The sequence below is a fragment of the Patagioenas fasciata genome, chromosome 13 (genome assembly GCF_037038585.1).
Source record: "Patagioenas fasciata isolate bPatFas1 chromosome 13, bPatFas1.hap1, whole genome shotgun sequence".
In the NCBI taxonomy this organism is placed as follows: Eukaryota; Metazoa; Chordata; class Aves; order Columbiformes; family Columbidae; genus Patagioenas; species Patagioenas fasciata.
The window spans coordinates 10,401,498-10,428,542 of NC_092532.1; the positions used below are offsets into that span (position 1 = coordinate 10,401,498).

General features: G+C 45.7%; 1 protein-coding gene and 1 long non-coding RNA gene across 4 annotated transcripts in view; both read left to right on the forward strand.

The window, feature by feature from the left end:
* Nucleotides 1-2,900: 2,900 nt before the first annotated feature.
* On the forward strand, nt 2,901-4,315 carry LOC136107502 (uncharacterized). Its single transcript, XR_011741331.1, has 3 exons — nt 2,901-3,192; nt 3,309-3,451; nt 3,551-4,315. It is a non-coding gene; the product is annotated as an uncharacterized lncRNA (long non-coding RNA).
* A 3,022-nt stretch (nt 4,316-7,337) lies between these two features.
* The window catches only part of KLHDC4 (kelch domain containing 4), a 28,714-nt gene continuing 9,006 nt past the window's right edge, over nt 7,338-27,045 (forward strand). For 2 of the 3 annotated variants that reach the window (XM_065848592.2, XM_065848593.2), the window contains exons 1-7: nt 7,338-7,557; nt 9,411-9,502; nt 11,376-11,454; nt 12,385-12,483; nt 15,348-15,484; nt 22,668-22,760; nt 23,546-23,705. In XM_065848592.2, coding sequence (XP_065704664.1) covers nt 7,459-7,557; nt 9,411-9,502; nt 11,376-11,454; nt 12,385-12,483; nt 15,348-15,484; nt 22,668-22,760; nt 23,546-23,705 — 759 coding nt within the window. In that variant the 5' untranslated portion in view covers nt 7,338-7,458. Of the gene's footprint in view, nt 7,558-9,410; nt 9,503-11,375; nt 11,455-12,384; nt 12,484-13,276; nt 13,355-15,347; nt 15,485-22,667; nt 22,761-23,545; nt 23,706-27,045 lie in introns of those variants that run through there. The other variant, XM_071814569.1, reaches the window with a different exon arrangement.

The following is a 27,045-nucleotide window of genomic DNA, read 5'->3' on the forward strand; positions in this document are numbered from 1 at the left end:
GCAGCTCCTTCTCCGAAAGGCCAATGCTTTAGGAGAACATTTCAGCTCACAAGAGTGGTTAATATACCCACACGTACCTTTTTAAGCCATGGAGAATAAACAAATATTTTCTTTTCTTTTGCAAAACCACAAGGAATCTTGCCAGGGTCATCTTCTCCTGAGGGTAAATGTTTAGCATGATAAGCGATGTATGGAGCTCTCTTTACTGAGGGGTTAACAAAACCAGCCTGAACTGGAGCAGAGCATCCCAAATCCCTCTGTCATGCATTGCCCAGACTGGTAAAGCCTTGTCAAATCAAGGTGACAGCAGCAGGTACAACATTAAGTAAATAATCTGGTCCCAAGAGCCATCACAGCACTACCAGGAAAATCAAATGCCACTCAGCTGTGAAAAATCCTAATCACCCATTAGGGTGGGGTCAGTGGCTTTTTGTGAAGATAAAACAGAATTAATTTCATCAATGTTGCTTTTTTCAGGAGTGAGGTAGGTAAAAATCCAGCACTGAAGTCCACTCTTGCCATGAGGCAGGTTGACTGTTCAACCACCTTTGGCCGACGTGGCCCTCACAGGGTCGTGGACACATCGTTCGAAATGTCACAGTCTCATGTCTCACTAGCCTGGCAGTCACTAGCACTTCTCTAAAGTCTAAATTAAATCTTTCTCTGCTAATATAGACACCAGCCTCCCACCCTACCTGCCATGAGATTACTACAAGTTGTAGAGACAGAGCAAGAACGGTGAGCCACTGAGACCGGGCAGACCTGCTCCCTGATGAACTGATGGAGGAAAATCAGTGCTTGGAAGCATTTGAATGAGAGCATTGTATAATATCAGCCTGGATATTACAACAAAAGGCAGGCAAGACATAAAACCCTGCTCTGCCACAACCTGCTTTCATATTACCAGGGATATCATTTGTCCCCAGCATTTCCTTCTCCATTAAACACTCCTCTAAAATTCTGTGTGATGAAGGGGTTTGTAATGGGAAATGTGTTGGCTCGGTGTTAACAGAGCACTGAATATTTTTCAGTGAACTTGTACCTGTTTACTGAGGGAAAACAGGACCAATAACTGTACACAGTGGCTGGTCCTTTGTGTCCAAGAAAAGGCAGGACCTGCAAACACAGTGCCTGCTCCGGCTCTTGGACATGGTGGGGCTCCATCACCACGTGTGCGCTGTTCTGGCATCTCATGGCAAAACAAGTCTCCCTGGGTGAAAAGAAAGTGCTTGGACTTCTTCTTAGGCAAGCAAAAACATAGGATTAATACTGATTCCCTGCTGGGGCTGCTTTCTGTGTCACCTAATTGCTGCGGATTTAAAAAGGACACACTACCTGAATGAGCTGGAGAAACTGAAATACAACGGATTTCTTCAACTAAACAACCTCCGTTCACTGGAGTACGTTGTGCTGCTTCTCTGCTGGCATCCCCAAGCCTGGCCCTGGGCTGGGCTGTACCCTTCCCACCAGCAAGAGCTCTGCACCTCCACAGATGATGCAACAGATCAGCAATTCTTGCAGCATGGTGAGCAAACCAGCTCAGGGCCCTTCTCTGCAGAGGAGCTGACATCTGGTGGGACATAGAAGCCATTGCAAGTCTTACCACATTCCAGTCTGGGTTGCATCAGACTTCGAATTTGAATAATAGGGAGGAAAAAAATGGTTGTGTACCTAAGGGCAGGGGATTTGAAGGTATTTTTGGTTGCTTTGTTCTTATGAGCAACATGACCTTTCCTGTCCAGAACTCACTTCTCACCCAAGCTTTCTGGGGTTTCCTTTTACTCACTTCTGTTCCACCCAGTTCGCCCATTTATACTTCTCTTTAGAAATGACAAAATGCATTCAAATATACCTCGGGTGCTGTGAATGGGGCTGAGCCCCAAACTGTGCGCCCTATAACACCCTGACCCCAGGATGAGGTGACATGTACAATAACACTGGCATTTAAGAGGAGCACCTCTGTGTCACCTTGGTACATAAATGAGTAGAAAAACAGCTAAACTTGTTCATAAATGAAATGGGAAGAGAGCAAAACAAGCCTGATGACAGGTAAAGAAAAGAGGTTTCAGCTGGTATTAGCCAGACTCCATCCCTGATATGATGAACCCTTCTGCCTTACGCAGGGAAGATTAAGCATCTCTAAAGAAGCTTAGGTAGCCTAATTAATGGTTCACTAGCCTAATTAATGAAGATCCAGGACAGACGGAAAGGCAGCCTAAGTTTTCCGCTTTCTCATCACCGTTCTGAGAACTGGCACACTGACTCAAGCAGATTGTTGGGGGCCACTGTCACAGAAAGATGTGACAATAACTGGACAGAGATTTTCTGTGCAGCTGCTGGAGCATTTTAATCAGAAGCAGTTTCAAGGCTGGGCTGGTAAATATTGCCATGGCTCAGTGACACCGCGGCCACCTCGTACACTTGAAATAGCACCATCAAAGCGGCTCTGATGAAATAGCGGAGCGGAACACCAGTCCCTGCAGCAATCCACAGTGTCTGAAAAAGGAGAAGTGAAAGAAATCAGTGACTCATGATTAAGAAGTTGGCTGCTCTGTGAAGATGTTTACAGAGGCTGACTTGAATAACATCAAATTATTAGTTCCACCAAGAGTCCCATCCTCCTGTGCTTACTCATATATATGTGCACGCACGTGTCATTGTATAAAGTGAGCAAAACCTTTATTTGTAATTTCTAGATTCTGGTGCTTCTCGTCATGGTGGTAAATTGTAAAGATGTTCAGTAAATGGTGGGAACAGCCCTTCCCCATGTGGCAGCTGTTCACAGCAAACAGCTGAAATAATTCAGCAATCTGAATGCTGGCTGGAGGAGAAGGTGTTTGCCCCAGAACAGGATCCCTTGGCAGCACAAGGCAACTCACTCTTCACCCCTGTAGGCAGTTTCAGCTGTTTTACACACATCAGAAAGTATATAATTGTCCCAGGACAACCACCCTTAAAATGCTGCTCAGCTTTGTCACCAAGCTGGATAGTTTACTACCCTGGCAATGCTCCTCTATTCCATCTTCAAGGCCAGGACCAGTGCTTGTGAAAAATGACCTTGTTTTCAGACCTAGAGCTGTCTCCCACAAACGAGCCTGGCGGGACGCTGAAGAGTGAAACGTTTCAGCAGGAAATACAGATTAATGCTCCCTGCTCTGTGTCTACCACGCTTCTCATCCTGGCACTTTGACTGTGAGTAAATTCATTAAAAATGAAGCAAGCGCAGCCAGGCTGGGCAAGCTTTACATGTGCGGAAATATGGTGTGGAGGGGCTTGGTTTGGCATTAAAACCAAATGTACTATTTTAGGCATCAGCTGTTCATTTTGGTGCTGAAATGGAAGCATCTGCATTTAAAGCCTGAGGTCAGAGAGGGGAGATGAATGCTCATGTGCTCTGGATCTGCGGTGGAGAAATTCTTACTTATTTGCCATTCATCAATGATGGATTCAGGTGAGAATTTATTTTATTAATTAATTAATTTATTTATTATTCATTATTCATTATTATTCATTAAAACCCGTGTTTGTGGGGTTTTTTTTTAATCTGCAGGTGTTTTCCATATGTTAACTGGACCTGCTGTCTTCATTATTACTGGCACTGATGTTAATAATTAGTGCTATAACATTAGGGTGCTTATCTAGAATATGTAAAATTGCTGTACCATTATTAATGGTCAGAAGTGAGCCTTTCTAAACCACTCTCCTGCTCTGTCTTGCTTTTTAATTATTTCTCTGATGTTTTCTTTTTAAAAACGTGGAAAAGCCAATGAAGTCCCACTAGAATAGCAAAAGTAAGGGCTTTTGCAGATTCACAGAGAATTTGTGGCTTCAAGTGTGACAGTTTGCTGATGGATTTAGACTGATGTCCCTTGGGACCTGTATCTGAATAAAGCCATGCTTTGTACTTCCCTCCAGGGAAGCCTCTGCTTCCTCTGTTTTCAAGATATTAAAGCACCAATTTCAAAACAGAAAATTCAGGAAGCCAATTGAATGGCCATGAGATATTATCAGCTTCTGGTTATAAATGAGCCTGAATGGAGCAAAGAACCGTTGCTGACTCGCAGCAGCCCCCTGCTTGGCCCAAATCCCGTTTCAGGTGCTACACCCGCGAGTGGGACTGTGAGCATGGCCAGGATAAAGCCACGAATTTTCTGAAATGAGGCACTTTTTCCACAGTGAGCCTTGGTTTTATCCACGTGCCCTTCCTTGACACTCAGCCGTGTTTGCCTTTGGAGACAAATTACTTTGAAGTGCTGTCACCAGAGCCTGGGAGGTCATACCATTTTGTGGGTTTTTTTTCTCCTCTGTATTTTACATGTGTGGAGGAGGACAACTGCAGCCTGAGCCTGGAGGAGACGGAAGGATCTCGTTTTTGACTCGTTAGCTGAAGTTTTGCTGCATGAATTATACACCATCCAGCAGTTAAAGAAAACTTTTCCTGGGTATCCTGACGTGTCCCAGCACATACTCAGGACTCGGAACCCTGCTGGTTTCCAACACGCTGGTGTTCCTGGGTGTTACGCTGGTGTGATTTTGTGTTCCCTTGCAGCTCTCTCCTCTTGCTCAGTGGAGCCTACACCAAAATCTCATTAGGGCGGATCCCACCAGCATGGTTGAGGCAGTCCCCACTCAGCAGCCCCACAGTTTTCTGTTTGCTGGCCTTATCTTCACTCTCATCTTTCTACACAGGCAGTGTCAGAAAACTCTAACGTACCAGCTCTTTGTACAACTGCAATGCATTTTGTGGTTGATTTAGTTACTGTGCTGTCAGCATGTCCTCCCGCTTATTCTATGCCATTAATTCCTTCCTTGCTACTGGCTTCAGAAAGCATTAACAAGGGAAAAATAAATCAAGTGTTAGAGCACAAAGAAGACTTGTGGGAAAAAGCTTTTGAGTCTTTTCTGAAGCTTTCATGCCTGTTATTCTTTACTTTGCTGATACAGCTGGATTTATCATCCTGTTGAATGTGCATATTCCAGACTATAAAAAAATAACAAAGTAAAACCACGTGCTCTCTGTATAGATCAGAACTGGAGACAGGCTGCCAGATATAACAGCGCAGGCCAACTTCATAGCAGTAGAACAAAATGTGCAAACACAGGCAAAGTCAAGCTTATGCTATTAATATGTCCCTCAAAACAAAGCGGAAACAAAAGCTGAGACATAACAGAGTGTGAGAACATCTGTGTGTGGGAGCGTGTGTGCGCGTGAACTTGGCCATGTTCAGGAGCACACATCTGTCTGCCAGCTGGGTGCAGATGTTTGTGTGACCACGAGCAGTACAGCCCTGCGTGTCGTGTGGGAATGCGGAGGACCCTTACCTTTCAGGGTGATGAGAAGCCTGTGAGAAGAGCTCAATCAAGTCAGTTTTGGAGTCTTAAATTCATGTTCTGGGGCATGGGTGCTCTTATGTCACTTTCTGCAGTCAAGGTGTCCATCAGATGAAGACACATCTCTTAACAGTTACCATCATGTCTACAGCAGGACTTCTCGCTGGGGTGGAGCAGGGGTATATTTATCCCTGAGAAGTTCATGCCTGGTTTCATGCTTATATTGTGCTTTGTGTTTTCAAAGTGCAGCACAAAGTTTTCTTTGTCCTTTCATCTTTTTTTTTTTTTTTCCCCCCATATAAACCATGAGAAACTAGACTATACAGTTCAAGAGATTGAAGAACTGACACCAGGAGTGTTCTGCCCCACACAGCTCCCCGTGTGGTGGCTAGCTCCAAGTATCTGAATCTGCACTTGGAAATACAGAAAATAAAGTTTTGAGAATGCAATTTGAGCTCACAGAGCTGAGGATCCCTGTACACTCAGTTGTGAAAAAGACACCTGTGCTGTGGCACCAAAAAGGCCGATGTAAATGGGGGCAGGATGAGCAGGGTGTGGAGGACATGGAAGACTTCTTGTTTCCCCAGTAAATTGATGTTGAGTGAATACTTCAAGAGCAGGTTTCACAAAGATGCAGTCTTTTCGATTTCAACGGCCCCTCCCAAACATTAGAAGAAGATCTGGCCCCAGAGAAATCAGTGGCTAAACTTGTGTAGGCATCGGGAGGGGATGGATTTTCACATGCTGGTGCCTTTTTGAGGTTAAAGACCAAGAAGCAGCAGGGAGACTTCCCTGTGGGTAGCACCAGGGAACTCGGCAGAGCTCCCACATCTGATGTCGGCTGAGAAACTGCCCCATTCACTTGACCTGGTCTCTCTGTAGCTTTCTGTTCACTTCCTGTGCAAAAACATCGACATGCTGCAGCTTTAGTTGTGACCCAGTGTTTTCAGAACAACCAAACATAATGTTGATCAGCATGTATGTTATCCACAACCTCAAAATATTTTCCCAGCTCTTCCCTTGGAGCTTCAGGGCTCTGCGTTTCCAGGATCAGAAGTTCAAGTGTAGGCAGACGTTCAAAAGCACAGGATTTGTCCTGCAATTTCCGCAGCACGTAATGGATGTTGGGTTAACGTGGCGAGCATTGAGCCGAACCTTCAGTGGATGTTCTTGCTGGTTTTGTGTGGCTAACAGTGGTGAAAAATCACCCCGATTCCAGGCAATGTGGGTTTTTGTGGGAATTACAGTGAAAAATGTGATTCCACTCCTTCCTTGGGAATGAGAAGTATTCACGAAGGCCATTATGAACCCCAGGGGGATGAATGGAAACTCACAGCTCAAAGATTTATTTGAACTCATATTGACAACGTTACAAGCTGGTTAGGTGTCCAAAGTAGGTGTTCTCCCAGAAATTTTGTCTGGGCTCAGCATCTGCATGAAATACCATGTAAAAACCAAATCATCATTATTCCTTCCCCACCATCAAGGGGAAAAAAGCTGCCCAGCATCTCCTCGCAGTGCTCACCGCTTTCATCGCCTTTCCGACACCTCAGGTCTCCGAGACTGGCCCGAGTAAACCCCATTTCCAAAACTTTGCAGCTGAAAATGAAAACACTTGCACAACCCCCCCAATCCCTGAGATATTCAGCCCATGGTTCATTTTCATTTCTGCACAGGGCCTTCCCCAGATCCGCCTCACACCACAGGTGTCTCCTCAGCCCTTCCCTTGGCCAGGAGGGGCCATTTTGTGGGTTCCACGGGCTCCTCAGGGCAGGAATAAATAGGAACGTGTGTCAAATGGGGGTCTGGACTCAGGGTGGGTGAAAGGCCGTATGTGGAGCCGCCTTAAGGCCTCTCCCCGGCCCGGCAGAGCTCACAGGGCCGGGCTAGGCCAGCCCCGGCCTGGAGCGGGGCAGCCGCGGGAGGGAAGGGCGGGTAGCGGCTGCACCGAGCCCGCCAGGCCCGCAGAGGGCCCCCGCGGCTGCGCCGCTCGGCCGAGAGGCGGCCCGGGCCTGCAAGCCCCGGGCCAAAGCGGGCGCCGCTGCCCGCCCCACCGTGCGCCCGGGGCGGCCAGCGCGGTGCTCCCAGCGCGGTGCTCCCAGCGCGGCCTAGGTCGGCCTTACAGCTATGGGGAAGAAAGGGAAGCGGGAGAAGAAGGGCAAGGGGGCCGAGAAGACGGCCGCGAAGATGGAGAGGAAGGTGTCCCGCAGAGCCAAGAAGGAGGAGGTGAGTGGGGGGCACGGGGGCTCCGGTAGCCCCGGCCCGCAGGGTCTGGGCCCCCTTTGGGGCGATGCGGCCCTGCCTTGGGCCCTCGGGGCGTTTTGTGAAACGGGACCTGGAGGGAAAACCGTCGGTGGAGGCACGGGGAGGTCAGAGACAGGGGTATTTCAAGTTGAAAGGAGTGTATCCAGACACAAGCGGTTATAATATACCTTGGGTAGGTGCCTTGGGTGAAGATAAGCTGCTAAATTAACGTACACTGTGATTAAGTTACAAAAGATGTACCCATCAGTAACCAATTGACATGATCAGTGCTTTCTGACCACCTGCAAGACGAGGGCATGTTTTTCAAGTTTTAGATCCTTCTGCATGAGAAGAGGGGGGCAGGACATTAAGTGATACATTGTTTAGAGGCAGAGGGCTTAGTTTATATTTCAGTAATAATTAATAGATGCATTGTGAGAAACCAAACAATTATAACTAATATCATCAATTATAGAAGTATGTCAATTTATTTTTTTTTTTTAATTGTAATGTGTATGTAATAATTTTGTGAATATAAGCAACACAAGAGCATCCAGTCTTTGGAGCCCTTATGGAGGATGATCCCAGAGCTTCCCGGCGCCGATAAAATAAAGAATGTGCTTAACAGTATCATTGTCTCTGCTGTTAAGTTTATTTCTCCATTTTGTGGGTGCCCCCTGGTCATCACCCTTGTACCCCAAGATGTGCAGGCCAGGGGGTTTGAGGTCAGTGCACGTCTTTTGAAACTTTCAGGGTTAGTGTTAAAGCAGTTCTGGTGAAAAAGTATTGCTTGGGCTCACACCTGTGCACTTGGGGAAGACAGTAAATGAAAACTGCTACCAGGAAGACTTTTGCCATGTTGCTGACAAGTTGGGAGCAGCATGTGACAGTGGGTGTAAAAGGGCAAGAAAATTCAGTTTAAGGGTCCTGCTTGCTTTCCTTCTCCCCCATGCTTTTCCTTTGGTCTTAAAAGCAAATGAAAATGTTTGTTTAACTCAGTTGTAGAGTGAGTGCTTGTATTTAAGCCTTGAAACAGTTGCCTTTCCCTGATCAAAACATGGTGTTCCTAGCATAATGCAAAACTTAAATAATGGGAAAGATACTAGTGTATATTGATAACGTCTGTCGGGAGAGTTGATGTCATGCTGCAGGGGCAAAATGCCCAAATATTGGAAATCTCTGCTTTGACCACACTGTGGTAATGCAGTTACTGAGAGGGAAAGGTTAACTGAAGGGAGGTGGGGAGCAGTGGGGGTGTAGGAGAGACTGTGAATCAGAAACTCCCTCCACCTGCAGTCCTACTTCTGCCCTTGCAACTTAGTGTATCTGCAATGTGGAGGCAGATTTTGGTTTTGATTGACAGAAGCCAAAAGGGAATAAAAACATGTACAGGTTTCTCTCCAACTAAAGTATGAACTGGGAATAAAAAAAGTTTCCAGTTCCATTTATGCATTTTTCTGTTGCAGATGAAAAAGAGGGCTGGCTGGATTGTAGCACATATTTGTTCATCATTTTGTTAAGGCTCAAATGGTTTGTGTTCACTTTTGCTGATTTACACAGTATTTCTGCTATGGGAATAGCAGGTGTGCACTAAACTTTGCGTATCATCCTTTTAGGACTCTTCTGAGCAACTTGTTAGTGTTTAAGGGGAGACCAATGTTTAAAGCCTCTGTGGAAGTACTCGGCATCCGTTTCTGATAGTGGAATGAAGGGAACATAAATAGACAATTAAAAAAAAAAAGAAGAAATTGTGAGAGTGAATGCTGGTTTCATATGTGTGTGTGTGTGTGGCTCTGTGCATGTCGAGGAACTCATGTCTGGCTTTTTATTTTCAGGAGGACCTTGAAGCCCTGATAGCAGAATTCCAGAGTTTAGATGCTAAAAAGACCCAAGTAATTGAGACATCCTGCCCACCTCCCTCACCCAGGTGAGAGATTGTATCAGGCTTTGACTATCGCTTATATGGAAGTTGATGGTGCTTTTAAGGACATTTGTTTCTGTCAAGTTATTTCCTGAAAGTGGAAGGCATAATATCTGGCATAGCTGATATCTAGAGTTAATTTTATAATCTGGTATATTAATATCTAATATCTTAATATCTTTGTCATGCACAAGGGGGTCAGTGTGCCCTCAGTAAGTTTGCAGATAACACCAGGTTGAGTGGAAGAGGGCAGGAGCCTCTACAGAGGGGCTGGATCAGTGTGCTGAGGCCAGTTGTCTGAGGTGGAACAAGGCCAAGTCCTGGCTCCTGCGCTTGGGTAACAACAACCCGACAGATGCTGCAGGCTCAGGGAAGAGCAGCTGGAAAGCCCCCTGGTGGAAAAGGACCTGGAGGTGTTGGTGGCAGCGGCTGAACATGAGCCAACAGTGTGCCCAGGTGGCCAAAAAGGCCAACAGCGTCCTGGCTTGTATCAGGAATGGTGTGGCCAGTGGGACCAGAACAGAGACTGTCCCTTGTACGGGACACTGGAGAGGCTGAACCTCAAATCCTGGGATCAGTTTTGGGCCCCTCAGGCCAAGAAAGCCCTTGTGGTGCTGGAACAAGTTCAGAGAAGGGAACGGAGCTGGGGAAGGGGCTGGAGCACAAGTGTGATGGGAGCGGCTGAGGGACCTGGGGGGTTCAGCCTGGAAAACAGGAGCTGAGGGGAGACCACCTGATCTCTGAACTGCCTGAAAGGAGCTTGGAGACAGGGGAGGTTGAGCTCTGATCCCGAGGAACAAGCGACAGGACGAGAGGGAATGGCCTCAAGTTGTGCCAGGGGAGGTTGAGGTTGGATCTTGGGAACTATTTCTTCCCCAAAGGGCTGTGGGGCATTGGAATAGGCTGCCCAGGGCAGTGGTGGAGTCACCATCCCTGGAGGGGTTGAAAAGATGCAGAGATGAGGTTCTTGGTGACATAGTTTAGAGGTGGACTTGGCAGTGTTGGGTTAACAGTTGGACTTGATGATCTTGAACGTCTTTTCCAACCAAAATGATTCTATGATTTTAGATTGAATCCCTGGTTAAAAAAGGGACCAAAAACTTTTTTGGCCTTAAAATCCACTTTTTAATCATCCCTGAAAGGCGGCAAAGCAGGGTTAGGTTGCAGGGCTTTGAGGAAGAATAAAAGTTAAAAGGAAGTTTTGGATTCAGGCTCAAAAGCTGAAAGGACTTAAGAGGCAAAAGGATGCGTCACGAAATACAAGACCCCACGAAGTGTAGGCTTGGGGTCCACATACTTCTAGGTTCTGTTTTTGTCTGTCCTGTGGCTTGTTAGATAAATGCCTTTCTCTGTGATACCTGTTTTTCTCTCTGCATAATGGGACAGGTCAGTATGATGCTGGTGATCTCACAGGGGTCAGTTCCTCCTTGGGAGTGCAGAACACTTTGGTGGTGCGTAGATGAGCAATGACCAGTGGTAACTGCAGAGTAACGACGCAGAGAAGTCGATCCGAGACAGCCCAGTTCTACTCATAGTTATGTGCCCTCATAAAAATAATTTTTTGTTCTTGACACGCCAGCATTAAAATTCAAGAGCTCACGTCAAAAGGCATGTTAAATGACAGTGTAACGTGTGCTCCTAAAATAGGAGATTTCAGACAATGTGAAATTAATCTTGCTGGGAGTTTTTAAGAAGTTAATTTCTTTGAGGAGTTTTTAGCCCTGGGGTGAATATCACAGCCGAGTAATTTGGCAGATGATGGAGAGATGTTTGTGGCCAGAGGGCAGAGGTGCTAGTGCTGGCTGAGTTAAAGCTGCAAGCTTCTGAGTTTTACAGGACTCTTATGCTTCTGTTTAGGCCATTCCTCTTTCTTTTGCAGGCTGAACAGCTCCCTCTCTGCTCACCCTGAGAAAGACGAATTGATCCTTTTTGGAGGTGAATATTTCAATGGCCAAAAAGTAATGTATACTTCCATTTTTTTTTCTTCTTTATTCTACCCTCTCCCTGCCTTTTACTGTAATTTGCATGAGTCTCATTTGAAGTGAAATTCAAGGCAGCAGTCATAAAATATGTATTTGTCCCTGAATGAGAGCAAAGTAGCCTTTTAATTCTGCCTTGATACTGTCTCATGCCTGAGAGTTGGCAGGAAGGAGACATGCTAGAACCCATTAAGGAGTCAGAGTGATTGTCTCGGCATCAATATTTCAGGGCTTCATAATTTCTCCAGACTTAATTGTAGCCATATCTGCCCCTCATTTCTGATAACTATTGAAGAATCTGTATCTTCCACTTTTCAAAACAAGGCACTTCTGTGGTTTTGCTGCTGGCAAAGCATTGTCTGCCTGGAAGATGTGTATGATAGCAAATATTTGCAAGTAGGCACTCTTGTTACTGAATTTCTGCAAATGTTTCTTGTGCTTCTGGAGTCAAACTGGTCTTTATGACCCTCAGAAGTTGTACATACTGTAGTGTGAAAACTCAAGCCTGCCAGTGATATTTGGCTGCCTGAAGATGTGACAGGCTAAACTAATCCTGCTTGTTTTGCAGCCTCAAGCTGTTTCTGTCTCTGAAGTTGAGCTGCGATTCAGGCAACTTTAACTTGCACATCTGTATTTAAGCTCCAACTTCTTAAGTCCTCACGTGTCCAACTATCACAGGCTTAACGAAGGGTTTGTTAAAGAACAGTCCAGTCCAGAGGATTGCTGAAAAAGCTCCTGGCTCCTCAGCCAGTGCAGGAGGTTGTTGTCCTTCCCTGCCTGATGAGGCAAAGCTGGTGCTGTGTGTCTTCTCCCCGAAACTCACAGATAACCCTCGGTGTACCTGTGCGTGGACAGACTGACCCTGTCCCATGGAGAGCCGTGGTGACGTGTATTTTCTCTTTCTAACAGACGTACCTGTATAATGAACTGTATGTTTACAACATCCGAAAGAACAGCTGGTCTAAAGTAGAGATCCCCAACCCACCACCACGGCGATGTGCTCACCAGGTAACATACTGGGTGCCAGGGCAGCAATTGGGATGTTCTAATGCTGCACTAAAGGTGGATGGGGGTTGATTTTTTTTTTTTTTTCCCTCCTGAGGGTTTCTGGCTTCTCTGCATTCTCCTTGTCATGGTGTCACTTCACCTCTTCTGCTGGAAGCCTGTCCAAGGTGCTCTTCTAGTCATTGTGGAATGATGATTTGGGATGAGAAGAACATCGTCATCATAGAATCATTTTGCAACTGTTGGGTCTGTTGGGTTCACAGGACTCGCAGGGGAGGCTCTTTGGAAGATGAACTGTCTTGCTGCATTATATAGAGGCCAGCTCAACCATCCATAATCCCAGGATGGCACCGAATTTTCAAAATGCTGGTCTGATATAACTTAACATTTGACCAGAGTGCCATGAATGGAGTCGCTGTGCATGAGTATTTCCTTAATGCTCACAGACCTACAATGAACTGCCAACACTGGTGGTGTGTGTCCTGCCTTTGGATTGCTGTCTTTCTTTTTTTTTTTCCCCTTGGCAGATAGGCTGCTTTTCTACCGTCTGCAAAGGCAATAGACAAGGTTGTCTGAATTTTTCTGGGATATCATGACAGTCCCCTAGAATTCACCCCTCTGGTGCCCGTGTCATTGAGGTCACTGACTGGTGATGATGGAGGATTTGGGTTTGTTTACTTCATGTGAACACCTGCACAGTAGAAACTGGACCAAAGACTTGTATTTTTTGCAGGTCTTTGGCCCTTGCAAGCTGTCTGATAGATTATTTACCTGTTGCAGCAAGTGGCTGGGTGACTGGTACGTTGCAAAAACTGCCAGACAGGATGTGAATGTTATTTTCCTACCCATGGCCAAAGCTCTTTAGAGCTTCCCGGTAAGATCCAATACCCTGATTAGGCTCATACACCCTTGTTTTGCTTACACTTAAATACCAGTCTTGCTCCGAGTTGTGTGTCCTTTCTTGAACTAAAAGGGTCTGACTTAATTTTTGCGCTAACCCCTGGTGCCTTAAATAGATCTTGATTTCAGAGGCCAAATTCCCCAAGGAGACCATGAATTCCAAAGCTCATTTCTCTGGGTGAAAAGGAGGTTACTGTGCGGGTGAGGAGCTGAGAGGGGCTTGTCTGGTGCTGGATGCCAGCAGGTGGCTGTCGAGCAGCTGAATCTGAGCTGAGCAGGCAGCCTCACATCGGGGAGCTGCAACTGGGTTACAACAGCAGGAAAACGAGAAACCCAGCTGAGGGGTCCTGCTTCAACAGTGTTTTTTGTCTGATAATTAATTGTAGTTGCACAGGAGACAGTTCAACCTCATGGTTGACTGGCTTGTTGTCTTCCTTGTGACTTTATTTTGCATGCATATTCTGCATTAGCTCACAGGTAAACAAAAATGTGCCTGTGGGTTTGTATGTGCAGGTTTTCAGTCTTATTTGTTATCTCTGGTCTCTGACACGAGGTCCTCTGAGTTACACTGGCTTCATGACATCAGTTCAGTGAAGCTGAGATGAGAATAGCCATGGGTGGGTGTTAGTTGTTTAAGGAAAAGCTTTGGCTCTGTAATGAATGTTGAGCCAGCTCTTCAAAAGGTCACACACAAGTATGAGCAGGCTGTTGCATATACATTCCCCTTAAAGCTTTTAAGCTCTAGATACCCATGAAAATCAGGCATGGATCCCCCTTTGTTCAGGTACCTTCATGTTCCCACAAATCCCGCTTGCAAACACACCCCATATTTTCTCATATGTCTAATCGGTGCATGTATAGGCTGGTTTATGTCAGGGCATGATCATGTGTCTGATGCTAAAGATCTTCTTTGCTGGAAAAGAGAGCCATGTAATGAAGCCCTTCTTAAGAAAGAGATCATTATCCCAATGTTGATTGGTTATGGGAACCCTGCAAAAATATGTGTGGAAGAATTTATTTTTAGTGTAAACATCCCAAGAGGTCGCGGTCAAGGAAAAGATTTGCACAGTCACATAGTTTCTTTTTTTGGGATTCTTTAATTTTTCCTTAGTTCTTATGCAGGTAATTTTAAGGAAGCAAAGTCTTCCTCTGATCTCCCTGCTTTTAAATGTCAGATTGCATCACAACAGTGTTTGAGTGCTGCTCTGTGCAAAAAAAACCCAAACCAAACCCCTTTCATACTCTCTGCTGCTTGCCCTAACCAAAGCAGTAACAGTCTCTGCTCATTTCCTTCTGTGTTTGAGGGCTTTTTGGTTGGTGGGTTTGTGTTTTGCTTTGTTTTGGTTTGGTTTGTTTTTTTCCGTCAAAGGGAGCAGAAATGCTTTTCAGGTTTGAACTTAAGCTTGGCTTCTGTACTGTTTGTTGGTTTATAATGTACAAAACCTGCAAAGGGCAGTTGTGCACCGTTAATGGTCCAAAAGATGTTTCCCTGCATTACTCTGCCCAGTGCTGGGGTGTTAGATGTGTCTTTGAGGCACAAAGTGTCCCTGTTCCTCACATGGCTCAGAGTTCATCAGTATTTCTCCTGCAGGATTCTATTTATGTCGCTACAGGATGGGTAAAATGCTGCTGAGCCTTAGCTGTGGAGAGGTTTCCTTTCAGTGAATGGAGAGATTTGAACAATTGTTAAACTGAATCCCAAGATGCTTTCCAGGGAACTTTGAATTTGTAGAACTGGAACTCAAGATGGCCCTTTACTATAGGGAAGGTGTGTTAAACAATGAGTAACTTCCATTTAAAACTCCCCTTCCTTCAGCCCAGAGAGCTGTTGTTGCCAAGAAAGGCAGCAGCAGCCACTGCCACTTGTCTGCTCTCTGGTATCTGGAGGCAGCTGCGCATTTGATAGAGTTCTCCTGTCTCTGGTTTCTGAACCCTTGTCTGATCCAGCTCTTCCTTTTCTCTGGCAGGCAGCAGTGGTGCCCACAGCCGGCGGGCAGCTCTGGGTGTTTGGAGGCGAGTTTGCATCTCCCAACGGGGAACAGTTCTATCATTACAAGGATCTCTGGGTCCTGCATTTGGCTACCAAGACCTGGGAGCAGATCAAGTAAGTGATGTGCTCTGACGTCAGTGATGCTGACCTTACAAGGAACTATGCCAGCATGAGCTGAGTTTGATTTCTGGTGTAATGCTGTGATTTCTCCACTGTCCACTCATCTTTCCTTTGAGTACAGAGGTGCCCATCTTAGAAACAGCTTCCAGAAAGATGTCAAAATGAGAGATGTGTTCCAGGTCTATTGAGACCAAAACTATTTTATTTAATATGCGATTTTTGGAGCATGGGTGTGCTTGGGTATTAGTTAACTGAAGGAGAGAGTATCATGAACATCACTCTGTCCTCCCAACCATGGTGGCTATAGATGTCCAGCTTCAAAACAGTACTTGTTGTGCCATCTGCCTGGGCTCCTCCTGGGCTGGGCTGTACAAGACTAGTATGGGGGTCTTGCCCAGTTTTACCATTGCTTGAGAAGACAGCTTGTGTCTATCCACAGAGCCAACTTCACTCCTCATAGCTGACATCTGCTGCTTCAAGATTCCTTGGGATAAACAAGCCATTAATTCAGACCTGTCAAAGGAGATCGGTGCCAAAAGCCCTGGTGGTGTTTGACAGGAGTTAAAGTGTCGAAATATCTTCTGTGGATCTCGCCTAAAATCCTCTGCTAGTGTTCTCCTAACCTTTAGCTTCTTGGTTTGTTGCTCATTTTTATATTTGCATGAGATAAGGAGAGGTCTGGTGAGTGACCCAGTGGACTGAGAGGCAGGAGATGTGGCTTTGGTTCTGACTTTGACATAGACTTTCTCTTGGACTTTGGGATTGCTGTGACTCTGGGGTTAGTCAGAGCCCAGCTTTGGGTGGGCTGGAACTCCCGTACATTTGACCCTCACGGTGGCACCAGGGAAAGCAGCAGCTTTTGGAGACTTGCTTATCTGCTGTTTGACCTGTCAAGCTCCTGGTGATGAAATCCATGTCTGTCCTTCAGGTGGGAAGCCCTAAATTTGTCCAGGCTGATCACTTTTCACCTTGCTTGCAGAGTGTGGCCGCCTGTTGTTGGTATCTGTCTCTTCTTGCACAGTAATTGAGAAGGTGATTTAGGAGGGAGCAGAGATGGATACCTGGGCTCTGCCTTGGCACACGCCTGAGGCCACACAGTGAGTCATGACGCTTGTCTGCCTTTTTCCCCCTCCCTGTGAAATGGGAGCATTGACATTGCCTGACAAGGGAATTTGTAGGTTTAATTTTACTAATGTTCATGTAGCAGTGTAGGGACTCTGATGTGGAAGGTACAGGGAGACTACAGAGCCGAAGTGCAAAAATGCAAAGGAGTCCACAACAGTCTGCGTTAAAAGGATCCCAGCAGCCAACTGCTCTCTGAGAATCCAGGGATCGTGCTTTTGAGTAGCTCTGGGATGCTGAGGGAAAACTGTTTGATTTCTAAGCAACTGGTTCTTGTCCATCAGTGTGGCTCTTGGCTCCAGACCTGTCATTTGTTCCAGAAAGTCGGGTTTATTCTAGAGTGCCCAGCTTGTCTTTGAGAAGTGGGGGTGAGAGAAAATCTCCAAAATGATGGAGGGCTCTTTAAGAGGTGCAAGGATTAAAAAGACCTGTCACTGTGCAGGCTGATCTGCCTATTGTTGTTAGGCAGAAGCTGATGTAAACTGTGACTGTACCCCTCCCAGCTCCCCAAAATAACTTCTGAATCCCTTGCTCAGCCTCAGCCAAAGAAAGGGGATGAACTCAAGTGCATTGCATCCTTATGGGTTTCATGTGAGCAGGAGTGGGGGACAAAGTGATGCTCTCCATAGAGTCCCTGCTGAGAGAAAAGGTTGACATTTCAGCCAAACTCTTGGTTGAAAAAATCCTCACCGGAGAGCAGTGTTAATACCCAGCTGCAGGGAGAGCGAGGGCGGGAGATTGTTTTTTGTGAGCCATCAGAGAATCCAGATGAGGCTTCGTTAGCTCCACCACTGATAGTGCAAATTGCTCTCTCGTGAGTTTGCAGATGCGTTGCTGTAGAGCTGATTTAGGGTTTTTTGCTCCCCAAACAAATGCTGCAGTACCTGACCTGCCTGGGAAGAGGAAGGAAACGAGGTGGTTAGGAAGCTCTACTCATCCTGTGTATTACCCTATGTGGGAGGGCAGCCTCAGGGATGCTGGATGTAACTTACACTGCAGAAGTGCCTGTTCCCTGCCTGGAGCTGAGCATGAAGTTTGCACGTGCTGCGAGTTGCAGGATTCCCCCTGCAGTCCCAGGCCCCAAGTGGACTCAGACGGCAGCAAGAGATGTTGTTGTGGTGGGTTGACATGGTTAGTGAGGAGCCAGCTGGGCAGGGTGGGCTCCTGGTCCCACCTGGGGAGCAGGTTCTGGGGACCACGCTCTCCAGGCCACCCATAGCCACCCATGGCCAGGTACTGGCTGTCACAGGTCACCTTGGCTACCATGCCACAGTGGGAGGATGCATTTGGAGACATTGGTACTTGATTGTTTCTCAATACATAAAAAGACAGATGTTTTCTAAGTGAGCATCATAAATTCCATGGGTGAAAGTGCCATGGATAGATGATCTTTTCTCTCTCTCTGCCCCATGCAGGACTTACTCCATCTGAGCTTCCTGATGTGTTTGGGTGGACGTCTGCCTTTCAGCCTTGCTGGAATTTTGAAAATGCCTGTGCCCTGGTCCCAGTGTGCGAATAAAACAAAGTGCATCTCCTCCCCATCCTTGGGCAGAGCTCCAAGAGCTGCATTAATGAGGCATCTGGTGGAGGAGGCTGGGAGGGGATGTCTTTGTTTTAATGCTAACCTGACTGAGTGTGAAAATCAAGTTTCTGCTGCCTCTTTGCTTTTCCATATGGCATCTTGATTACAATCTGCTTGGCAAGGGGAAGAGGAAAGGGCAGAGATGATTGTTGAGTCGTATGAGGGATTTTTTCCTTACTTCTTTTAAAACTATCACCGTAACATGTGCTGCATTTCACTTCCTTCAGCATTTTGCTTTTCTGGCCAGGGAACCCCATTGCTGCTGTCATTTTTCCATGTGGGTTTCTCATGTCTTAGGCCAAGCACTTGCTTATTTTGGGTTGGCATTAACTGGCTGGGGTGACTGATGGCAGTGGGGGTCAGCCTAGGGACTGGTGGTATTGAGAGGGTGAAAATGTTTGGGAAGACTAAATGGAAAGGGCAGATTGTGTAGGTGTGTTGGGTCCTGGTGAGGCACCAGACCTGGTACAGTAACAGGCCAAGCAATGATTCCATGTGTCCCATGTGCGAGCAGTGTTACCTGAATAAATGCCTGGTGATAAACATTTGGGGTGCGGACTGGTATTGAGTAAGCTCAGTTGTGTTTGGAAGGCATTGTTTTAGTGCAAATAATACAGTAATATATTTATTCTTCATGAAATGTCTGAACAAGAGAGACAAAGTTTGTGTTTCATGTAGGAAGAATCGTATGTGCCCTATATGAGGTGGGCTCGAGTGTATTCATTTTTGTGTCTTGAATAGCTAAGATGACCCTGCTGTGATCTGAACTTGCAGTTCTAGGAAATCTAGTTATTCCAGCCCCACAGCTTAGATTTCAGACAGTTATGTTGTCCTTCGTGGCCTACAGTTCATGCCACAGACCATCTTGGTGCTCTAAGAGCCTTGACTGTAAAACACTTTGGAAGAGAGAGCCTCAAATAGCTCATCCCTGTGCTGTGTCTGCCAAGGCTGCTGGAGAAGCGGTTCTCCATTATCTTGTAGCACAGATGACACTGGTGCCAGTCTGCTTGACAGTTAAAATTTGCTATATTTACCTATATTTACTTGAATTTTGCATGCGCAAAGGTGGCCCGAACACAACAAAACCCAACCCACTACAAGACTTGCCAGCAACTGACTTTGACTTATTGCTACCACCTTATGATGTGTGTGAGGCACAAGGTTGCCACAGTGCATGAACTGTTTGTCACTCTGACTTAGAGCTAAGCAATATTGTAAGCTAATTGCCTCATTCCTTCCTGGAGAGAAGATTCTAATTCAGTTCTGTGTGGCCCAGTGCACTCCTCAAAGGGAGACAGGGAGCATCACGCTTTGGGGTTATGCTTAGGAATTGGCAGATCCCTCCTCTGTGTAGTTCTTTCTCTTATTTTTGAGCCTGCATAGCTCCCTTCCAATACTACAATGTTAATGATACTTCCCATAACAATTTTGTGAGATGTGGTGCCATAAATATTTCAGGGCAACGTTTCAGGAGCATATGTTTAATGCAGTTTACAGAGAGAACTGGAGCAGTCAGTGCAGTGCAGGACGCATTTCAGCATAGGTTTGTTTCTCATTAACTGCTCTTTTTGCTCACATGCTGTCACCAGAAAGATCAGATCCTCCAACACAAGGTAGAAAGGTGCATTGGTGTTAAAAGAAAAAATAAGCATATTTGGTGTACCATTGAGCAGGCTTCCTCTGTCAGCCCAGAAGTGAGCCTTGTGAGCGTGTTCTCCGATAGATCCAAATGTACAACTGTTGCTTGACTTTGCGAGGGATTTGATTTGAGGATTTTGTGCCTTGTGGCAATTACGTGTTCACCTGTGTATTCCTGACTGAGTGTACAAGCACACGGGTGCATGTGTGCGTGTGTTGCTGCACAAAACAGTTGTTTGCACTCACAGGTGTAAGATGTAAACCTGAAGTCGTAGGCTTCAGCTACCTCAAGTACTGGAGGTTAAAAGTGCTTTGTCCTGAAATGCCCCTTTCATGGGATGTTCTATGCATCATCACTTTTATTATTGTGGAAATGTTCCAGGCTTCATCTCAGCATCCTCTGGATGAAGGAATGAATTGAAAGGTAACTCACGTGTGCAGTCTGTAGCCACTGTATTTAATTCTTGAATCTGGGAGCTGAATTTGGATCAGTTCAGTTACTGTAAGTCTCAAACTAACTCCACAAGTAAAAGCAAATTCCTTATGGAGCAGTTCTGATCAGCCTCATGCTGTGCGTGTGTAGAGCCGGTCCTTATCCAGACTTATCTTTTAATCTATTTTTAAAAAAAGTCTGGAGAATTTACAGCTCCCTCCCACATGTCTGCTTTCTGGTGTCAACCCCACGAAGCAGACTCTTAATCATGAAGTCTGTGAAACCGTTTCCAAAATGCTTGGTTTGGCCCACGAGCACCAATACAGGTGAAAGGAGATGGTTGGCATTTGGGAAATGAGTCTTGGAGCTGCAGCAAGTACCTTGTGGAGAGGCAGCTTGGTTGTTCGTTACTGCCTGTCCTAATTGACTGTTCCCTTTGGTTTTTCCACTGTTGTGTTTGGAGACCAGGGACGAAGGACCTTGGCTGTATGAATGATGTTAAAATACTTTGTAAGGGCGGTTGTTGCAAGTTTAGGAGGGCCTGTCCTTACATCAAAAGCTATAAACTTTCTTTGTAGCTGATTCCATCAATGTGTAATGCAATGATATAGTACTGCGCAGGGTGAAGCCCCCTGGAACCGCATTTCAGCGTCTGTTCTTGCACTTTGTGTATCTAGTTTAAAGAGAGGGGAGAAGAGCCTCGTGACTGACAGCAAGTGGTCCTGGTGCCAGTGAGACTTCTCTGAATTCAGATCAGGCCCCAGACTGGATGGTTTTCTTTGTGGCTTTGAGTGACTTGTACACTTATGGGAACTTGTTTATTAAAACTCATTGATGAATAAACTTTTTATTGTTCAGAATTAATTTTTGACTTGGAGGAAGCCTGTTAGAGAAGCAAGGCAGAAGATATTCTCTGAGAACAGGATTTTATTGTTAAGGTTGATTTTATTTTATTTTTTAATTCTTTCTTTCCTTTTTTTTAAAAAAAAGATTTAAACAGGTGCCATCCTCTGGAATAATAACGTGGGAGATTTGTTACAGAAGAGAAAATAATGATTTCAGATCTTGATGAAATTAATACTAGAGGTGCTACTCTGCAGGATGATACTTAAAAATCCAGTAAATACCTAGAAAATGCCACTCTCTGTTAGAATAAAAAGTCCAAGCAATCAATATCAATTCAGTCTTACCCAAATGCTGCTGTTCTGCTTGGAGTTTTTCATTATGACTGGTGTGAGATTGTCATTTTTGATGGTGAGTAAGGGCCCTCATTTTCTCTCTCCACAGAAATCTCTCACCGCTCTTCACAGCTGCCTGCTGCCAGTTCAGTCCCAGCAGTGGGGTTGTGGCTTTAGGTTTTGCTGTAGTTTTCAACAATGAGCAGGTTTCTCGTTTATTTAGGCCCTGATTCTACAACCACTTCACATGTGTCAACCCTGCCGATTTGAGGAGCCCCCTGGGTTCAGTGGTGCTTTTGGGGACTCCTCAGCGAGAGTGAAAATGTGATTGATTAATCTAAGAGGGCAGAGAACACACAAAGCAAACCCTGTTTTCTCTGCGGTTTGGCTTAAAGTTGCTTTTGTTTCAAGAGTACTTGAAGTTGTTTCTGTTTCCTCTGTGTCTGTGGGTGCAGATGAAGGAAGGTGCATCTTGGTTGTCTCTCAGGAATGTCGCTGCCAGCTGCCCGGCTTCGCGTGAAGCTTTTGGATGTGCCAGATGGGCTGTTGCTGCGTGTTCCTGGAAATGGAAGTGGCACATTTAGCTGAAAGGTCAGGAAGGCTTGAAAGAGCAAAACAGGGAAGTGTAGCTGCTTTTTAATGTGTAAGATAATAACAATGACTTGTTTTGTTGCAGTGTCTTTGCTCTTGAGGAAATATAAGTAATTTAGAAAGTCTTCTCTCTAGGTTGATGTTTTATTTTAATGGGAGGTAGGTGAGTGAACACATGATGGGTATGTGATTTGCTAAGATGTTAAAGGAGAGTGGATGTCAGAACTAGTCTCTGGCTTTTATTTGATACTTGGAGAAAACACCTCTGTCTCGAGTGCCTTTCTTGCAATTGTGGGAGTTAACTGCTATTCATTAAACTCTCCTGAAAAATTAGTTCCTGAGTCATAGCAGAAAAGACTTCAAGACTTTGGGTCTTGTTAGAGATGAGATGGCCAATCACTAGGAATAAAATTGTTACTGCAAAGTGCCTGGTGTTGGCAAATGCCAAGAGTTTTAGAAGAGCACACGTACTCTTCTGGATAAAAAGGCAGTGAAGTTCTCCATGGTTTCCCATTCCAGGAGAACAGAAGCTGAACTCAACCAGCCCAGCTGCCAGTGACTTCAATCAAAATGGACTGACACACTAACAGGAAAGCGAATTTTGCTGATAAGTGGATTTTTTTTGCATTTCAGGGCATCAGGAGGTCCCTCTGGACGAAGTGGACATCGAATGGTTGCTTGTAAAAGACAGCTGATCATCTTTGGAGGTTTCCATGAGAGTGCGAGGTGGGTTACTGCTGGTGGTACAGAATCCTCTGAAAACAACCAACCAACCAACCCCTCCTCCCAAAAAAACCAACAACAAACAAAAAAACCCCACTCAAACCAGAATTTCACCAGTAACAGAAAACTGGACTTTAGTGGATTATCCTCAGCAGTACTATTACTGAACTAGACCTTTATGTTAGAAAGACAAGTGATCTTGATTTAAAGTCTTGAAGTGTTTGAGAAACCATTGTACCACTTATCACTGAAGTAGCTACTCATCCTTGTAGCTAAAGCTCAGTACATCACTTTTAGCCTCTGAATCTTGTCGGAGAGCCTTGTCTTCCTAGAAACATCTCTAGTAAGCTCTCACATGCTACGTGAGGTCACAGCTACAGTATGTGAGTTGCCAAGTAGAAACAGAACAGGGATATATGTATATTTTTATTCCCGCCCCTCTAGACAGACATAGTTCTAATCTGTTTTCATCTTTTGTGTTCTGGTTTGAGTTACCTTGGATTGGGTTAAATGGATAGACTTGATGAAACCTCTGTCAGGAGTGACGTAGATAAAAGAACCCAGAGAGGTCTTGCTTAAAGGAGCTTTGTCAAATGCAAATTGTTGCACTGAAGTAGTAACCTTCACCCAAACAAATCTTCTGTACGTTGCTGCGACTATGGCAGGAGAAAAGCTATGAATGCAAGGAGTTGAACGAGGTCCTTGTGATCTTCCTGAAATTATATTTTATACTGTCCTAAGTAGTGACCATTACAAAAACCTGTGGTGTGCCGATTTGCTCTCCATAGGGATTACATCTATTACAACGATGTGTACACCTTCAATCTGGACTCTTTCACCTGGAGCAAGCTGGCACCATCGGGGATCGGGCCTGCTCCAAGATCCGGCTGTCAAATGGCTGCTACTCCTGAGGGCAGCGTCATCATCTATGGGGGCTACTCCAAACAGGTAGGAGAGACTTTGTGATAAGCCAGTGCAGTATTTCCTGGATGCTCAACAGAATAGTTGATGGAAGAACTAAGGGACTAAAGTGAAAACTAAAATATGACAAACTCAAGTTACCTGAATGGGGCCGATTTGACGGTCTTGACCTGTGTTGGCTGTGGAGTCCTGTGTTTTGCGTGCTTGGAAAGAGCAAAATGGAGATCTCTGTACTGCTGCTTGCCTCTGCTCGAATCACAAGCCTTGTCTCCGGCGCCAGAATTAGTGATCTCGTCACATAACTGCCCGCTGCTCCGGCTGACGATGTGTCTGCACGTCAGGCACCCGCCAGATGTCCAAAAACCACTGGTAACAAGAGCATGTGTTATCCTGTGGTTGTGCCAACTCGAAGTAAATGTGTGGTTGTGCCCTTGGATTGTTCGTACACAGGGTGGTTCAGGCTGCCGTGAATCAGTGCTGCTACCAAGAGAGGCAGCTTGTCTTCTAATTGTGCCTTTCTTATGCCACTGTCTGCTGATCGTGGAGCTTATCTTCGTTAAAACGAATTTTGTATTTTCCCTTCTGATGTGATCCACTAGAAGAGGTGATGTCACAGAGGTAGGAGAATAAATAAGTGGGAGAAACGGCAGTTTCACTGCCAGCTTAAAGTGTTCTCGGGCAGTACTCATCCGTGTTCCGGCACTTGCAGGTTAGAAGCAGCAGCTGCCAGGCGACTTATATTTTCTTGCATCGGTGAAAGGGTTAAGGGAGCAGCACTAGTTAGCAAACTCAATAAGCCAAAGAAGACTTTTGATGAGCACCAGGCTTCCTCTGCTCTGCTTCTTGCTTTGTTAATCATGGTAATTTATACTGGATAGCCCTTTAGACCATATGTCCTCATCGACCAAGTATCCCTCTCTCCGTGCTGGGCGGGAGGAAGTAAATATTTCATTGAGCAAAAGGCTCCTGCAAAAGCTTTTAATGTTGCGAATGCAGACAGAAGACCCGGATCCTGCTGCTGCTGTCTCGGTGGAAAGGCATCGCTTCCAGCAGTGCGGCGCTGGGGGAGGAGGACGCCTTGTTCTTCTGATGTGAATAAATGAACAAAGAAGAAAAGCAGGGAAAGGGAAGAAAAGATAGTCAGTCTGTATATTTAGAAGCATTTGTGCCTCCTCACGGCCTGCACTTAGGGCTCTATCTCCTCAGATACACATTTGATTAAATAGCAGTAACAATACAGAGGCATTTTCTACCCAAAAGGGATTTGTCCTCTTCCTCTCTCTGTCCTGTTTGCTCACTGTGGAGGGTGGGAAGGAAGCACGAGCTGCATACTGTGCTAGATGTAGATCTCTCATAACTACTGGAAGCCTCTGGGTTTTACGTGCACACTGAGCACCATAAAAATATGAAAGTTGCTGCATGTTTGCAGTTGCACTCTACGGGAGTGGGCTCTATCACACTGCTCCAGGTTGTTTTGAGCTAATAAAAATGAAGTAGAAGGGATGGAGAAATACAAAGCTGCCCTCAGCCTTTGTGCAGGACACTGAGGAAGGATCAGAGCTGGGTGCAGTTCCTCTCCAGCTTGGAAAACAACCACTCCTATTATGAATCTGCTTCCTTTGCGATACAGAGAGCTGAGTCTGCTGCTCTCTGTGATGTGCCATTCCTAACAGAGGCTTTGCTTGTGTCTACTGCAGCACAGGTGAACTTTCAGGCAGGGATGGTGCAGCTGAGCTACAAACCCACCGGAGCACCAGACACAATTTTCACTGCAGCTTGCTTGAGATGCAAAAGCAAGAAACCGTTAGTGTGCTCCTGAAAATTTAATTCAGCAAGATTTAGACCCTCTAGGAGAAACACAACTTCATTAATGTGTGGCTAGTTAATTCTCCTTAAATCTTTGCTTACAGCTGATCTTGGAGCTGAGTCTCTCTGGGTTTACTCTGAAGTGATGAGACTGTGTTTGGCTTGTGTACTCCTCCCAGAGTCATTGGCTGGGGTACTCGTGGGAGAAATAAGAGGTAGAAGGTGGAGGAAATGATACTTAATTGGATGCACAGGAGAGGACCTGTTCCTTGTCTCCAGTTAGATAGGCAGGTGCTGCATTCAGTATTGCTGTGAAGATCTTTTTGGTCACATGAAGACATTTTTGCTTATGAAACCAGGCAGGTGTCCAAGCAAAGCGCCATCCACCATGTCATGTAGGGATTTCTCTTCAAATAAGAGACAGGGCTAAGTTTCACATGTGTTGTAAAAAAAAAAAAAAAGGTGTGGATTTACGTGGATCCCTCCTGAGGCCAGAGCTGCTACCAGGGATGTACGTAGTGTTAATTGGTTTGGATGGAAGAGGAATGGAAATCATAATAGCTCCTCTGTTTTAGTATCAGCTATCACATTGCTAGAGGAGACTTGTGACATGTGAGGCTGCTTTCCTGCGACGGGCAGTTCTGATGCATTATATCCTGTGATCCCCTTACCCTTCTAAATCTGCTTTGAAGGTCTGTACCGAAAGAGCTCTGTGGTGCGGTGTAGGGCAAAAAGAGATGTAAGCCCAGGAGATTCATGGTTCTGGGTGGAATTGTGAGCATCTTTGTACCCAGCTGGCTGTTGGACCTCTATAAAGCCTGAGCAGCACTGTCAGCTTGCAGCCAGGGATGTTCCTCTGATCGGGTGATCGATCTGCCCGTCCTCAGCCTCATCAACAGGTATCGTGGATGCAGAAGCAGAGATTTGGTCCCTGCTTCGATTGCAAAACTGAGCGTGGAGGGTTAGTTTTCAGTCACATCTCTCAGTCCAGGCCATGTTGCTGAATTCCCTCCTCATGTGACCCGAATAAGAAAGTCTCTTTCATGGTCAGAAAAGACCAAGTGACTTGTCTAAGTCACTCCAGTGCTTTTATGCAGAGCGAGGACAAGAACCTTGGTACCCAGACCTGCCCTTGCCTGTGCCAGCCTCTAGATTTTGCTGACCAGGTGGGGAACAACCATGATACAAATGGTGACAAAGGAGCTTTGCAACCCCGAGTGCAACTAACTTGAGATGTCAGTGCGCAAATTGACAAAAGCATGCCTGGTGTTTCAAAATCCATGATTCTTAGCACAACGGTGTCTGTGTGTTTCATCTTCAGCCTAGAAATGACAAAGGCAACTGCTACAGTCCCTTATGGATGGGGATGTCGTGGGGGTTGTCAGCTCTGCCTAAAATGTCCCTCAAAATCCTGCGAGCAGCTCAGACTTGCTCTCCTTCTGATCTTAAAGATGTGCTCACCTGTTTCTCATGCTGGGGCTGGGGCTTGCTGCAGCAAGCTGCATTCTGGGCTGTGTCAAGCAGTGAAAGCTCTCTATTGCTAGGCAACATGAGTGCGCTG